The 17,768-nt window shown below is 46.6% G+C and overlaps 1 protein-coding gene across 2 annotated transcripts in view; it reads right to left on the reverse strand.

Moving 5' to 3' along the window:
• Positions 1 to 17,768, reverse strand: part of Megf8 (multiple EGF like domains 8) — a 249,501-nt gene that overhangs the window by 195,542 nt on the left and 36,191 nt on the right. For both annotated transcript variants that reach the window (XM_037413740.2, XM_075879436.1), the window contains exon 8: positions 1,059 to 1,921. In XM_037413740.2, coding sequence (XP_037269637.1) covers positions 1,059 to 1,921 — 863 coding nt within the window. The remainder of the gene's footprint in view (positions 1 to 1,058; positions 1,922 to 17,768) is intronic.

Here is a 17,768-nt window from a genome sequence, read left to right on the forward strand (position 1 = left end):
AAAAAACTTTGTTACACGTGTGCCTGCTAAATCATGTCAAGAATTATGTTTGAAGTCTTCATTTATCTGACCCTTGTACAACATCTACTGCTGTTTCACATATATAAAGCGAATCTGGATGTGAAAGCCCATGTATTACTAATTATGCTAGCAAATTCAATTTTCTCATGTTTTACCTCAAGAGAAGGCACAAAGTGATTAGTGACTGTAGTGGAATCACAAATGTTTCTGACCATGTGAAAGCTCACAAAATGAAACTATGAGATCAACAGCGTATATTAACTGAACTTCCTTAGGCAGTTTATCTAACAGCAACAAAACAAATGTCTCCAAGCTTAGGTTTTCAACATAATCAGCATAGCAGTTCTTTCCAAAGGGTGTCTACAGAAAACATGAATGTAACTTTTTCTGTTCAAAGGGGTTTAATGTTCCAAAGTGACTACAGCTATGAGAAATGCCATAATAGACAACTTTAGATCATTTCAACCACCTGAGGTTCATTATCATGCACTGAATTACACAGTACAAGACAAAATTCAACCACCATGGTAGTGATCAATCTAAGCTTATATGGTTGTGACCTCAGAATTAGGTAAAGTAGTTCAACATGGGTCCTAACCTGTACCAAATAGCTTACAGCAAATAAATATTTGCCTGATGAAATGTACAAGTGCTGGCCATGATTTTCAGACACAATAAACCTAAGAAAAAATTCATAAGAAAGTTTATCAAATGTCTATAAGTATGAAGAAAAGCAGGCACCACAACTTAGTGAAACTGTGCTTGTCCATCTCACGTCGTTATTTCGCGCTAAAAGCTACCATAAGAATGAATCAACTTGCCCAACAAGTCACTCTACTGAAATTAGTGAAAGATTCCCAGGGTTGTTCAACGGGGAGGCACATAAGCAACTAGAGTCACTTAATAATAAAAAACTTTGATGCACACATATTCTTTGCACATCAGTTACAAGAATTTATGAGTGAACAGACAAGAAAACTACTGCATTGTGTCTCGCACCTTATGTGACACGACCCATAAGAAAGTCAGTGGCTTACCTGAACACAGTCATGGCAATAGATGAAACCTGAGCAGGTGGTACAGTGGTGTGGTGCCAAAACCAAAAGCTGTGCACTCCCCGGGGCACATGGTGCTGCTCTTTTAGTTGTAGGGGGCAAGGCTGGCTGTCGAGGAACACAAGTTGAAGCTGATGGGCACCAGCCACAGCCAGCATCACTCAGGCATGCCAGGCAGGTGCCACGTGAAGGGCACTGGGTCCCATTGTGATATGGTTCTAGATGCTTGCTTGAGATGACCTGATGAGAAGCGAGAGCATTCCATCGCAGATCTAAAGTGCGATCACATTGTTTGGTGCAGTATTTGGCCGGTGCATGCAGAGAGAGATCAAGAAGATAACGTAGTTCCTGCGCTGTTGCTGATGATGACAGGAGTGGCTGGCCACTTGGCCGTTTTGCCTCTGTTCGATTGTAGCTGTGCGCACTCAGCTGCGCCACCAGTTCTGTGTCTTCTAGGCGGGTGTTTCCGGCTTGGCCCAAGCGTAGAGCCGCACGTCCTCCACTGATGTCAAGAAAAAGGCGGAGCGGTTCCCCTGACGAGGGCTGGGCTCCCAGAGGGTGTAGGAAGCCCAGTAAGCGCGCCACATGCTCTCCTCCTCCTTCCTGTTCATCTTGATACTCGGAGGTAAATATCACATGCTGGCTGCTGTTGTTCACATACGAAACCTGATCTGGCTGAGAAAGGTTAACTGGATTCCTATACTGCAGAAGAAAGAGGCCAGGACGAAAGTCAAGGGTTCGGCATTCATGTAAGGAGGCCAAAATTCGGCCGTGTGGACCCCAAAAGCCTGCTTGCTCTGCTGAGAGGTGACCATCAAGGGGAGGGCGGCATACACCAGGAGGCTCTGGAAATAAGCAAGCCAGAAAGAATACACTGAATTTCAAATGAATGCACCACGTATATATTAACAGTAACATGCAAATGTTAGCCTAAACTCAACAAAAAGCAGTAACGCATAATAGAAAGAAAAGTGGCTCAACAATAAGACTTGATGCTTAGCTTCATTTCCCTTATATGTACAAAAGCAGGCTTTGCTACCTGATGGCAAGTCATTCCGCTCAGCACAAGATGTCACTGGCATTGCTCGCGGACATGGCCCTTGGAGGCCATGTCTGCGAGCAATGCCAGTGACATCTTACAATAAGTTTCACCATCTTACACATTTCACTTTTCCCTGTTACCAGTTCCCAGTATGACAATAGCGCCAGAGGCACTAACCACTCTTTTACCATCATCTCCATCTCTGACAGACCATGTCCGACTTTCAGATAAGTTGAACATAAGTGGTTTGCACTATGTTTACCATGCTAAGACTTCCCCCACCCCCTTTTTTTACCAACTTTTCAAATCATTAATCACATTTCATGCAGTAGCCCACCATGCAGCCTTCAACAATAGACTGCAATTGCTATGAGATTCTATTTTCATAATAAACGGGAACACAACAAGCATACTATTTACACTAGATTACAGTTGCCTTCCACAGTAGTAGAACAGAATACATGGGTTCGGGAGCAGTCCTGAGAGCAAGCAAAAGTGCATTTTGCAGCTGGCTTGAAGCATCCAGAAAGACGTTTTGAAGCATGCTTGGAGCAGCCAGAAAGACCTTTTCGAGCAAGTTCGGCGCAGTCAAAAAGACTATACAGAGCAGATGTAGCACCGTTTCATAGCACTTGCGAAGCAGCACTTGTCCAATGCTGCATTAGGCAAACACTAGGCTAAATTATGCAACAGCCTTATTTAGCTATGCATATTTACACATGTTCATGCTGTCATTTGCATTCCATTCCGTTTTATAGAATTCCATCTCCCAATGGCCGCAGTCATGCTGGGTAGGACAATTCCTGCAGAAATATATTCATACTTTGAAGTTTGCTTGTATGTTAAACTTTTCCAGAACTGCAAAATAATTTTGGCATTTTGTTATTTCAATACTTCGCAGTATTTGAAACTAAAAACTATTCATCTGAATAAACCCTATTTTTTCATAAAACAGACACTTTGAAGTAACGAGCTTAAACATGCATGCCAAAAAACTGAGAGAAGACATAGAGTTTGGTCTCAACAACAATAGGATTTTCGTTCTTTTTTTTTTCTTCCATGGCACACAGACCCTCCTCAACTAACCTCCATAGCCAATCACAGCCTCAATGAAACCGAAACCGTTTTAATGAAACTGAAAACGAGATGCTTCAGTCACATTCTTGTGCATGGGGATCAATAGCTGTCACACCTTGTGGCTAAATTGGTGTGCTGTTGCACAGTATGGCTATAATATGGTGCTCACAAACAAGTTTGGCACAACAGGGGTGGTTCGGCACAGGGTGGTGAAGGTAAACAAGTCTGGCGTACAGTGGCGTAAATGGCACAGCTGTTCTACCCCTGCTTCCAATTATACCACATTTTTATATTTAATATTCAGTGAAATGAAACAGCCATGTTGTGCTTTTGGTGCCTGCCAATAGCATTCCAGACCAAATGTCTGCCTCCAAGATGCAGCTACCACTGAACTCTATGGCATCACCATTTCTTCTCATTCTCGCTCGTTTTCTAATCATGTGCAATTCCTGAATTGGTTCATAAAGTACTCCATGAAGCACATTTTCACATTCACCTGTATTTCCTCTCGACATGACAACACTAAGTTTTTTCTTCCGAGACACTGCACTACCTTTTGATGAGCTCTTGCCAACCGGGCTAACCGACAGGCCTCAGTTCACTCAGGTAGCAATAACAAAGGACCAAGAGATGCGACAAGTTGCTCAACAATGAGTAGCAAACTCCTAGGACAATCAAAGGTGCGTATATGACGCTTTCCATCGTGACATTCACAATTCGCCCAGTAACCTTGTCCTGCTTTGGTCCTCCTCATGCCGCGTTCAACTTTCAGAGAAGTTACTCCCCCACAAATTCAGCCCTTAATGCAACTTACGCCAAGTGACCGACGTCCCCTACGAAATCACTCCTGTTAACCTTGCCATCATTCAACCTCGTAGTGACATAATGCATGTTACACGGCTCAAGCCATATCACTCAACTGCCTCATGGTTAGTAGTGGATCACTGCTCCAGCCACCGAGAAATCATGTAACAGGCTGAAGAGAACAACGAAGAGGACAGGGAAGAAGACAACATTGATAGACCCAGTGAGTTGGGCTGTGGCAGCTGCATTTCCGATGGAGGCGGAAATGTTGTAGGCCCGTGTACTCAAATTCGGGTGCACGTTAAAGAACCCCAGGTGGTCGAAATTTCTGGAGCCCTCCACTACGGCATCTCTCATTATCATATGGTGGTTTTGGGACGTTAAACTGCACAAATCAATCAATCAATCAATCAATCAGTGAGCTGGGTGCCATATTGTCAGCCACTGATTTTATTCTGTGTGTCTACTGTGTAAATATATTCTCCACATAACAATACCGACCTTGTCCCTTTCTTCTTGTCCTTTCGTGTTTAGAACTTTGCCCCTATCATCACTTTTGGTGGGCATCATTCTCCTTGCGAAATTCTCCTTTCAATTTCAAGCACATTGGATTGCACCCTTACTTCCGGTCTTCCCCATGTTCAGGAAAAAGTCTAAAAAATTAAGCTGTTACAAAATGAACTGTTACGAGGTGGGAGGGGTGAGTGATCAATCCAAGCACAAAGGGGACGAATATTTTTCTTCAACCTTGAGAAAGATAACTATGCTAGCTGAAATGTTATTTAGCTACATGCCACGTCCATGAGTTTTTTCACCTTCATAAGCTGTCGGGGAGAGGGGGTGCATGGCGAAACACACCCCTCTCCCCCATAATCCAAACCCCTTAGATCAGCCATTGACAGGGATCCTACGACCAGGAGCCTGAAGGCGTTTTATGGTTCAGCAAATGCTGATGAGTAATGCAACTACATGCATTTATTTCCCATTAATTTACAGTTTCTCACTGCACTTTAAACTTAAGCCACCACACAGCGCAGTTACGCAGGCGAGAAATGTCCGCGGCAGCGTTCCTCAATGTTTGTCAATGTGTGGTTTGCGAACAAATGGGACCGCGATGAAAACGCTCATAAGCATAGTTTTCAACACGTGGAAGGGAATCAGTTGAACAGATTTGCAATTTGAGGCTACTTCATTGACCTTCATTGTCAACTGACGACCATATTGATTATTTCAAGGGCATTTAAAACCCATGACAGCCCTCTTAAGATATGACAGCCTGTGCTGTCATATCTTTTTTCATTTGTCATATCTATTTTTTTCATATCTATTTTGTCATATCTATTTATTTCATTTGTCATATCTATTTTCTACTGTGGGGGTGCTGACACCCCCTGTATAATTGTTTGTGCCTCGTGGTGCATGTGTCTCGCATGTAGGCCACATTTGGGGATCGCAACTGTCGAGCGGTTGGTGGCGTTGTGCTCGTGAGCCTGTATCACCACCATCATCATCAAGGTTAGAGCAGCAATGCCGGCAGTGACGCCTGGCAGTAAGCCTGCGTGGCGTCACAGGAGAGAGAAGCGGGTCTCTTTTGCGTGTGGCGGTTGGCTCGAACGGTTTCTTCTCGAGGTGCGTCCCCGGTGCACGGCACCGCGGTTCGTCTGCCGGGGGCTCTCATGGTGAGTCAGGCGTTGGCGACGCAGCATTGTGTTTGTTATGTTGTAGAGTGTTGTAAAATATTGTGTAAGGTTGTTTAGCGTGTTGATCACAATTGATGTGTATATTAATTCGGCTGCCCATATCATGGTTTTAAAAGTAGTTAAATATATGTGCGTTGTTTGGTTTGTTCCGACCATGTGTACTGTGTCCGTTCACTCCAAGAGCAAGGTGCTCTCCCCTGTGAGACCTCACACTATGAGTACTAGCGTTCTCCAGCGTTACGTCAGTTTCGCAATCAATATGCGCAACGAACACATGGACGGGCGTTAGCAGCAGTGCTTGACACGCTCTTATGTAGGAACTTAGGTTTAGATTAACACTGCGCATAAAGAAAAATGTTGCACAGCACAATTGAAAGACATTCGCTTCTTTCGCAAAATATATCAAACTTTTTTCACAGCTGAATCTTCATTTGCGTGAAGACACCATTCACAGCTCACAGTGCTGACAGCTGTTGCTGCTTGGTTGCAGTGGCTAGATTACAGTAAGAGGAGTGTCTTAGAAACAAAATTAAATAACTTTTTTACATGTCACCAGTCCCTTAAAAAATAAGACAAGCTGTTGACAGCATGCTAAACTTTCAACAACAGAGAAGAATTTTTAAGCGCAGAGACTTTGCTTAGGCTGAATATAATGACAAAAAGCTAATCGCTGGGATGGTGGGATAGAGTGAAAAGAGGTCATTAGCAGAATTATGAAAAAGGCTCTAGCTGTGTTTGTGGCCAGACCAAGAATATTTTTGCACCATAAACAATCTGATGCCATGCAAACAGATGGAGTAGTGAACTTTGGTGTAGTTGGCACAAGCTGTATTCGAATGTTCGCAGTAAGGCGCAGGTATGTGGTACTGCAGCAACATGGTGCAATTTGTGCAGTAGGACCACCGCTGAGAAAGCTGTACATAAGTTTACAAAACATCAAATTAGGCACGTCTTTCACTTTCTATGTGTACTAAGTATTACAGTTTTTCTGCTTACTGAAATAGCCCGCAAAATACAGTTACCATGCGACATGCCCTCTTGTGTGCCGTAATTCCAGTGCTCCCTAACCTTTTGCATGCAAACGACCATTGCATTTGGTAAGATGTGCTGTCTCTTAATAGATGACAGAGCAGCATCAATACTGGTGGCTGTGCAATAACACAACTATTGCTGGTAGCAGCACAAGTGATAACTGCTTCACTTGCTTCTCATTGTAATAAACTGCTGTAATGGAGGAATAGAAATCTGTCGCGTGCTGCCAGCCAACGCAGCGACAAGGATGAAGCTGACGTAGGCCCGAGGAGGCAAGCACGCGGGCCATCAATAAAGTAGTTGGTTTTGGTGACGCATGTAGCAGCATCCTTCTTCGTCTGCCTCTCCGCTACAGTGGTGACACTGTGTTACGGAATAACATTCCAGAAACTTTCATTGGACGCTCGCATCAAGCCAACAAACCTCTGACCCGCCTATCAGCAAGACCAGATGAAACCACGGCGCCCTGCATCCTGTCACCGTCGGAATTTCCCGAATCCTGGCCCAGAAGCCAGCTATCTGGCTCTTCAAAATGGAGGCTGGTTTTTACCTGCGCAACATCGTCTCGCAGGAGGAAAGGTACGCCATCCCGGTAACCATGCTTCCTCCTTCTCTGCAATGCACCACGCCTCCTCCTAGGCCGCAGATATACAACTGACTCCAAGGTTTCGTGCTAGCCCTACCACAAATGGCAGTGCGACGTCGCTTGCTCCCTGCTTCACTAAACGTGGGTTTCGAACCCCAGGCCGTCATAATCCCACAATTCCAACAAGGCAAATCAAAGTCAAGTCCCATTCCGCCGGGTTTTTTACTACAACATAAACGAATTTGCAGATCACCACACAGTCATCACAAGGCATTGCTTTCGATGCGACATCCAAGATGACGCTGTGCCCATCACGTGCCACAAACAAGTGTCACCTCCCGCCAGACGTTTTGTCTGCGACACCTGCCACTGCTAATGTGAGTGCACGTGGACTGATGCATACTCTGAGTCGCCATGCTTTGAGTCAAGTAGCACTGACATCAACATGTAATACGCCAATGCCAGCGGCCGCACAAGAACTCACTGAAGCTACACATCTCTCTCCGTCAGGCACACGGACACCATTGTCCTCAGACGCCAGTGCTCTACCAGCTTAACTCAGTCATACAGCAATGACATCACCTAATGTATCAGTGCCAGGGGCAGTACAAGAACTGGCAGAAACAAGGAAGTCCTTTTCTTCAGGTGCACAAACGGCATACCTAGCCATCGGTCACTTCGAATACCAGGCCTATCAGAAACATTGCCCAAGGAGCCAACCGCTGGTAACGCGGCACAACGTCCAATGTATGGTCAGCCAGTTCTGACTGACACGTCACCACATCCACCCATGTTCTCACAAAAGCTTCATGCAGCTTAACAGCTTTTTGGAATCGAGGAACACCAAACACTGCCCTCAACCACTGCCGCGATGCTCCAGCCTACTGGTCATGAACAACATGCTGTTTCGAGTCAATGTGGATCAAGAGCAGCAGCGTTTTTTCGCTCTGTCAGCCCTCTTGCCTGTGCTTCAATCGACGTGACACATTTCAAAACAAGCCGTGTCCGATCGCCACACGCTCGAACAGATCCACACCCGATTGGTGTGTTCATGTGCTCACCCAACGGTTCACCCCGACAAAGTTCCGACGTTGCAGTCTGACCACTTTTGAAAGAAGTCACCTAACGTGCAACATGAAAGAGCCTCAACCAACTACTGAAAAAACTCCCATGTGCTCTACCCGTCCTCTGCGCCGCTCCAAGCCCTTACTTCCCGAGAATAATTTAGCAGCCTTTTGCCACTCCGCCTTCTCGACCAGGACTATCTAATGGACAATTTTCGACGACTCCAGTATACACGGCGGAGGGGCCCTGTCGCGTGCTGCCGTGCCGACGCAGCAACGAGGATGACGTTGACGTAGGTGTGAGGAGGCAAGTGTGGGGGCCATCGAATAAAGCAGTTGGTTTTGGTAATGCATGTCTCATCATCCTTCTTCACCTGCCTCTCTGCTGCAGATCATTCCCATAGCACTAGCTGAGGACTAGGACAAAGAGGCCCACGAAGACGAGCACTAACTTCCCACTGTTTTTTGTCCCATTCAAATTAATCAGTGGTACGATATCATGGAGCCCCCCAAGAAAAATTTCTCTTCCGCATACAAAGTGAATCATAGGACCAGGTATGTGCAATGCTCATAGGGAGTTATACACAAGCTTCCTCTCTCCTGTGGTGCATGTTACATCAGGCAGACTGGAAAGTGTCTAAACGACTGACTAAGAGAACCTGCTAACAATATTAGAAAAGAAAAGATGGGTTTCTTTCCCACCATTGTACTTCATACAACTCTACACCTCTCTTTGAGGACACAGTAACACTGTACAAGATGGTTGTCCCCGAATTATCATTAAGGCTGTGCAGATTGCATGTCAGCACAACTCACACGCAAGCACGCAACCTTCGTCCCTCTTTGAGAAGAAATCAAGTTTTCTGGAAAGCATGAGCGCCCAGTTTTCTTTTGTTTTCTCTTTATATGTCACTGAGTAGATATTTGGTATGGTGTGAAGTAGACACCACAGGATTAATAGCTATCATTTTGTCTCACTTGGTCTAAGATTGAATATAACAAGAAGAAAGAGATCAATGAAATACTTTTTTCTTCCCTCCTTCTTCTTAATGCAGTTCATGGACATTAAATGTGCTAAAGCAGTTAGGTATGCATTTCCCCAGCATCTTGAAAGCCATCTTGAACATGGTTGTGTAATTCCAACTTCTATGTTGCAGCACAGGCAATGATGAGCTGAAGGCAACATTAATACCATTTCCCCATTGTATGTGAGTTTGCTAAGATACACTAAGAAGGTTTTCAGCGACAGCGACAATGGAAATACTCTCTAGTGGCGCTCACATTGCTGATTTACGGAAGCAAATTGTAGCTGATACAGCATAAAAATAAACATCAGAGACAATGAATATGGTGTCAAAATGTACCTTTATTGACACAAAAATACTGGCAACCACGCAATTTATAGTTTTTGCAATGTTCTTTTATACTACCCCTAACCTTGAGCCTCTACATTAAACCAGCCTTTTGCATATTCGATTGCACTGGTCATGTACTAGTATAGGTTGCTTCTCCACACGCTTCCACCAAACATTGGCTACATCGCTCTTTCCCAAAGCAGCCAGACACTCGACTAGCCTCTTCTACAATACTGCTCTTATCATCTACCCTGACCTTCCAGGAAATGTAGATCATCATCAGTCATGTTAAAAGTATGCATACTTTTTATCCTGGCAACAGAAAAATTCTTAAAACTGGCCCGAGTGGAAAATAGGGGCAGGGTTACTGACTTTTTTTTTTTAATTTGTAGCTGTGATGGATTTGCCTTTAGGGACAAGCACTATCCTGTTTTGCCAACATGAGTCAAATAGAAGGGCTGAATTATTTCCCCCCATTTTTAGCGTAAAAATAAAAAAAAAACAAAAAACATTGCAAAAAACAAGATAATTTGGGGGGGGGGGGGGTCCCAAACGCAAGAGGAAACATTGGTGTTGGAGTCTCATGACGACTTGGAGTGGCCCGAACACACAAGGGCAGGGTTTCCCATTCCACTAATGTGAAAGTCTCAAAGTACAAATGCTCCCTAAATTTCGTGTCATCAAAACAACTAGCAAAAAATCAATTTCCATCAAAACAACTCGTGTATGTCTTCACACGTGAACAGACGAGACGGCACAACTGGCTGCCACGAAAGCGCGGGTCAATGCTTTGGCTTTGCTTGCTACTAGATTCTTTGGACAGAAACGCGAAAATACTTCTAGCCTTTTTTACGTCTTTACCCCTTTTAATCTACTGCTGCGTCAGACACGTGACCTCGGAGCTCGTAGATCACTATCACATTGCCGCAACCTCGGTTTTGTACGCGACGGTTGCGGCAAATGGTATTTTTGTTTTCAATACACGTGCCTTCAAAACTAAATCGTTTCATGCTATCTATAATCGCTAATGCCACGGTTTTGTCCACATAGTTCGCGGAAAGCAGCGTTGCCTTGAATGGTCGAGTGTTGGCCGCGCACACACTTTCAGAGTACTGTCAGTAACGTCGTCGCCATAGATGGTCGTGTAGAACGATCGCGGTTTTGTTCACAGCTATTGTGGCAACAAAAACCACACGCACTGTAGAAGACAGTGCGTGCGCTAGTCGCACGCACACTTTCAAAGCTTCTAGCTTGCTATTCTCGATCGGCATTCGTTTAACGGCTTCGATATTAACATTATTATCAAACGCCGCAATTAGGAAAAGTGTTCGAAACATTCGAATTTTAGCCCAATAGACACATGAATTTGGCAGGGAAATTTCATATATTCGTATCTGCTGTGATTTCACATCACTGAGACTCTACTGTATGTTTAGATGAACGCCTCTGAAATTCGTTTAATATAAAATGCGGTGGGCTTGCAAAAGCCTGGAACGAACTGACCTGCATTTTTGTCAATGTGGCCAAATCTCGCACACAAATTTCGCTTTCCTGAAAATTTTCATGGCAACCATACAAAAGGTCAAAATCTGGGAGTCTCTTGGACAATGCGGGAGACTTGACAGATATGTGATGATGATAACATCAATACATATTGTTGTCTCCTGCCCAAGAAACACGAAATGTCATAAAAACTTCTCGAAATGACTAGAAAAGTATGCGGGCATCTAGGTATATTATGTGACGTTGAATGAACGAGTTTCACAGGAAGTTCTTTAGAAAACGTTGAGAAAATGTTCTGTACAAGAAGTCTTTTTCAAAACTTTTACTAAACGGTATTTTATAGAACTTTTGGTAGAATTCGCGGATGAAGTCTCGATTATCCATGCCATATATGCAGGGTGTTTCTACGTTTCTTTCTTTTTTTTAAAGCAAAATAATATTCGCTTTACATATTTGTGCAGTATATAATTTCCATATTTTTTACCTATTTAGATGTAATAACAAAGCTCTCTATTCAGCATTAAGAAATTAATATGCGGTGTGTGTCTGCGTGAGTAGAATAATTTTACTTGTTTCAACATGTCATCCGCTGTCTAACCCGCTTCTCGAAGGGTTGGGTTTGATGATGACAATGATGAAAACATTTTATTATGAAAATTCAAGGAAAACAGGGAGGGTCCCTATTCCAGGACTCATATGGTAACCTCTGCAACAATCCAGGCCCTGAGAATGAGAGCCCGGCAGACCACGGGGGCGCCGTCACGAAGGGTGCCTTCCCACTGCTCTGGGGTACGGGTGGACCGATGAAATGGAGGCAGGGGAGGGAAGTAGGCGGCGGAGCACTCTACAGTAACGTGAAAAGTTGTGGGGATAGCGCCACAGCCTGGACAGGCATCAGTATAACGAGTCGGGTATATTTTATTCATGAAGTGGAAATTTGGAAAAGATCGGGTCTGCAGTTGGCGAAGTGCGACAGCCTCCTCGCGTGTGGAGTCTGGTGGGAGTTGGTATTGCTGTCATTGGCGTATGTAATGTTGTGTAACTTCGTGATATGTGAGAAGTGGGGAACCTGGCTCTGTGTTGGCCGCCTCACTGCGCAGGGCTGCTCGGAGGGTGAGTTCTCAAGCCACCGCATGAGCGCGCTCATTACTCGACAGTGAGGCATGACCACAAGTCCAGAGCAGGTTTATGATGTGGCTGTTGTGTGAAGAAATTTTGGATGTGCGTAAGAGAATAGAATGTGAGCTTTTGGGAATGCCCTCACCTGTTAGAAAAGCCCGACATGCCGCTTGCGAATCGGTTAGTATGTAGTATGTTTCTCCGGGGAGGCACAAGGTGAGCTGTGTAGCCAAAGTACCGCTAGGATCTCGCCCGAATTTGTGGCTGAAGATGGGTAAGACATTGAGGCCACACTTACGATCTCATGAGTGTCGCAAGCGACCACCCCTGTGTTTCCGTTTGTCATGCGAGCCGCGTGCGTGTAGTAGACCCTATTGTCCTCAACGTCACTGAGCGTGCGATTCAGGTATCTCACCCGCGTCCGCCGCCGACCGATGTTACGCTCAGAGTGCATGTTGCGTGGCAGAGGATGTACGCGAAGCGCTTGAGCTAATTCGAGTGGCACGGAAGTACCCTGCGTTTCCGGAGGTTCAGGGGGGACTGGGTGACCCAGGTGGTGGAGTACGTGTCTACCCGTTGGTGTGAGAAGAAGGGGTTGGCGCTGACTAATCCACTGGGCCTCGAGTACTTCACTGAGGGTACTGTGCACTCCTAGAAACAAAAGGCGCTGCGTAAAAGTATAGAGCGGACGCCCAGAGTGACCTTGATAGTCTTACAGATGAGTATGTCTACCCGTTGACGTCCCTGCGAGAGCCGGTGAAATGGAAGGTAATAACTGAAGCGGCTTATAATGCACGCATCCACTAGTCGAAGCATGTCCGGCTCCCCAAGTCCCGAGGATCTATTACTTACGCGTCAGAACATGGCGATGATCTTCTCCGTCTGGCGGGAGAGAATGAAGATGGTGTGTCGTGCCCTGCCATCTGCTTCAACATAAAGTCCAAGGATACGTGCTCGCTCTACCTGCGGGATAGGTGTTCCTTCAACGAGTACATTGATGTGGGGTGGGTGATTTTTACGGCGGTCGTGAAAGACAAGAAGCTCAGACTTGCTTGGAGCACAAGTGAGGCCAACCCGTCGAGCATAGTCTGACACGACCTTTATTGCTTGTTGAAACCGGTCTTGAATTTCGCCGTCGGAACCCCAAAACGTCCACAACGTGATATCATCGGCATAAATGGCATGGTGCAGGTCCTCAATTTGGTCAAATTGTTTAGGGAGACCTGACATAGCGATATTAAATAATGCTGGCAAAATCACAGCTATCTGAGGAGTGCCTTTGCCTGGGAGGTGGATGATGCCTGAGTGATGCAGGCCTATACCAATTACGAAGAAAGGCTCTGACATAGCAACGCTAACGCCACAGCATGATTCAAAATCAGCGAGGTTGCTGAGAATGAGGTTGTGCTCCACATTGTCAAAGGCCGACTTAAGGTCCAGCGCAAGCAAAGCGCGGGTTTGGACACCTCGTGATGGACCCAAGACTTGCTCCTTCAACTGGAGCAACACATCTTGCGTGGATAAGTGCGAGCGAAAGTCGAACTGCGTATGCGAGAAGAAAGGCTGGCTCTCGAGAAATGACTGCAAAGGCCGCAGGACAACATGTTCCATGAGCTTGCCAATACATGAAGTAAGGAAAATCGGTCGTAAATTTTCGACGGAGATGGGTTTCCCCGGTTTAAAAATGAGAGAAATTTCCGCATGTCACCATACTTGGGGTAGCGTGCTGTTCCACCAATGCTTGTTAAACATGTCCACCAGGTGCCTAAGATCTGCATCGTTGAGATTTCGAAGGATCGTTCACCAGATGTGGTCAGTACACGGCGCTGAATTCTTGCGGATATCTTCTAACATGGAGCGGACCTCTTGAATTGTAATTTCAGCACATAGCGCACTGGGCGAATCTGTGTCGTATGGGTATGGGTGATACTGGGGACTCGCTCCAGGAGGGATATAACGTGCTTTCAATTCGTGCAGGAGATTATCAGGAGAGTCTCTAAATGAATGAGTGAGGACATGCAATCGTTTTTCAGTCTGCGTCTTCGTGCCCTATGGGTATACAAGGGCTCAGAGGATGTTCCATGTCTTAGCAGTACTAAGGGTGCCGGCAAGACGATTACGAAATCTCCCCCAGTTGTTTCTTGTGAGAGTCTGGACGTATCCTGGGCTTGTCCCAAGATACACGCAATCCGAAGTTTCAGTTTACGATTTAGGTGCTCACGCTTCCAACGCTTTGTCAGTCCCCTTCTAGCGTCCCACAAGTGGAGCAGGTGCGGGTCGATGTCGGGACTGATGGGCGTAGTGGTGATCGACTGCGTGATGGCATCGATGTCAGCCGTAAGGGCCGCGAGCCAGTCGTCGTAGCCATCTACTTCTGGAATGGCAGTCCGTAGCTCTCAAAATTTATCCCAGTTCGTTATACGAACTCTACGTTCAAGCCGGCGCGAACTGGCAAGAGGAAGGGCGGTTGCGATGATCTGGTGGTCACTCCCAAGAGTTTCATCTAAAGGCCCACTTGAGATAACTGCGCCAGTACCGTGAATCATCATGAGATTGGGACACGTATCTTGTGAGACGCTATTCATGGTGCGGCCTGGTTGTGTGGGATCAGTGAGCAACGTGAAGCGCATATTGCATATACTATCCCACAATTGTGTTCTTTTTCCAGTGTTCTTAGGATATCCCTAAACCAAGTGTGCTGCATTAAAATCTTTGCAGATCAACAACGTATTACCAAACTTACTAAATTCTGTAAATAGATAATGAAAATTGTGTGTGCGGAAACGAGGGGAACTGTAAACATTTAGAATGAAAAGACTTTTGCTGCGTTTGGTGTGTGTGATTACTTCTATAATTTCATGGGGAATGTCAGTGGTGACAGAATGTAGGCCTCCTGTGAGACGGTTAGACACACGTGCCCCTATGAGACCCGAATCGCTATCGTACGCTTCGAAACCTGCAAGAGAGGAGGTGCAGTTGGGCTCCTGAAGGAGTATGACATCAGGAGCCATTGAGGTCATGGCAATGTACTGCTGCAGAGGGCCCAGCTTGCGGTGGAACCCCCTGCAGTTTCATTGCCAAACCACAAGATGATCCAGGTTACGTGTCGCCATCTTCACTCCCAAGAGACGCAGGGCGTGTGTATGGATTGGAGCGCTTTGTGTTTGGTGCGAGTGTTAGAGCAGGGGTGAACTCCTGGCGCATTTGTTGCATGTTTTGCTCAGTTTGTTGCTGTATTTCGGTAGACAGAGTGGAGATACTGCTACTGATTAAAAGTCGGAGTGTCGTTACTGTGTTGTTCAGTGTGTCCTGCAGTGCAGACACTGCCTGATTGAGCATATCGTGGAACTCTTGCCTAATAGTAGCACACGTGGTCTCTATCTTGCGTCGAAGTCGAGCATCTAGATCCCGCCATTTGACCTCCATTTCTGCACGAAGCTGATTGAACGCATTCGGGTCTGAATCATGTGTCATGTGTGAAGGTGGAGCTAAGGTTGGGGACGGGACAGCGAAGGAATGTGAGAGCAGAGGAGGCCCCTTCGCCCAGCTTACCTCCCGAGGTTTTTCCGGGCGTTCCTTGGCTCCGGCTCTTAGATCCTTGTTTGGCTAGTTGCTGTCTGTCGACTGAAGAAAAGACAGGTTCGTCGGCAGTGGTGCAACATCTTCCAAAGTGGTCGCCCACTTTACAGGTGGTGGTTGTGAGCCCGTCCAGGAGTGGGAACAAGAGGAGGTCTTGCTCCGTGACCCCCGCCTGGACCATGACCGTGACCTGGATTTCCTTTCCAGAGTTGAATCTCCTGCTGACAAGTCGCCCTGTGACGACGATGATGGCGCAGGGTGATGCTCTACATGTCGCTATTCTGTTGCTGTTCCTGCTGAAGTGCCTTCCGGACCCGTTGCTTGTTGAAGGGAGGCCGAACGCAGGGAGGACAGCCGCTGTTAGTGGTGGAGTAATCTCCTCAGCATGAACGGCACTTCGGCGAGCATGAGTGCCCCAGTGTCGCGTTCTCAAGGCCGCACATCTTGCATGCGACGCAAGTTGATGTAGGGCAGTTGTCAGAACGATGTCCGAACTGGAGACAAACCTCGCAAACTTGCTTGCGGGGGCGACGCACGTAGCACCGGTATTGAGTGGCGTAATAGCGTATGTATCGTGGCACCTGTAGTCCTTCGAAGTTAATGAGGGCCATGCTCGTTTTACCCATCATTCTTGCCTGCCGAACGATGTGGCCAGGTTTAACGAGATGATCCATAAGTTCTGAGGGGCTCGTTTCCGGGTCGACGCCATAGATAATGCCTTTACACAAATTGTCGGGAACAGCAATGTAAAAGGACACAGGATAGGTATGCTCGCCCCGGCGACGGTGCTGGACACTGTAGAGGTTTAGGGCGATGTGCTCATGTAGTGGGCTTACAACAGCGATGTTTTGTTCAGGGCGCAAACGGAAAACTAGCCAGTCAACTTCGGCAGGAGGTAGGCTTGCGGCAACTCCAATAGCCCGCATCAGTGTGGGGCGGGTCCATTTGTCCAAGCGTAGGCCTTCCAGTGGGCGTAGGATGGCTGTGTAGTCGTGGAGAGGCAAGGGTGGTGGCCGCGATCTTGTTGGCTTACGTTGAGTGATGTTGCCTTGTAGTTCATTTCTTTGAGTTCCTTGCTTTGGCTGAGAAACCGACAGATTAGCTTGTGTGCATCGTTTCTTCTGCACCAGCACCCAAGCAGAGCCATCGTCATTGGAGGAGGATGTTGTGTCATCATTGGTGGGCGCAGGCGAAGTCGTGTCCTTAGCTGCTGCAGCAGCCGTGTTCACAGCATTCTCGGTAACTTTCCCTGGTGGGTCAATAGAATTCTCTATGGCGAAACTGTACGCGCATTCGGCGTGTACGCAACAAAAAGGCTAAATAATTACACAGACTTGCATAATAGGCAGGAACGCATACAATAGCTTATCGGATCGGTGGTCATTGAAAAAGCAGAAACGCTACTGTTCTCCGTTCAGCCACTATCGAAGGCTGACACCTCACCGGCGGGAGATGCGCCATGGTGTCAAGAATGACAAGATGAAAAAAAGAAGAAGAGAAAGGAGTTGTCTTGAATAGGTAATTTAAACATTGGAATGAGGGAGAAGAAAACGAAAAAAAGGAGCGCGCGGGGACGCGAGATAGGAACAAGAGGGCGTGGGGCGAGTGAGGAACGTGAGAGCCTTGACGTGGCGTTCAAGGGGCCAAGGGCTGCGGCAGTTCGGACTGGGTCTCGCCCCAGGCTTTCGCCCGAGCACCTGACTCGGCGAGCAGCTCACAGAGCAACCGCTGATCCTGGGCTGCAGTTTCCTGCCCGAGCACCGACCTCGGCGAGCAGCCCCGGAACCACCGCCGACCCTGGTCTGCAGTGTATCCCACCCGAGCACCTGCC

This window comes from Rhipicephalus microplus, chromosome X (genome assembly GCF_043290135.1).
Source record: "Rhipicephalus microplus isolate Deutch F79 chromosome X, USDA_Rmic, whole genome shotgun sequence".
Classification (NCBI taxonomy): Eukaryota; Metazoa; Arthropoda; class Arachnida; order Ixodida; family Ixodidae; genus Rhipicephalus; species Rhipicephalus microplus.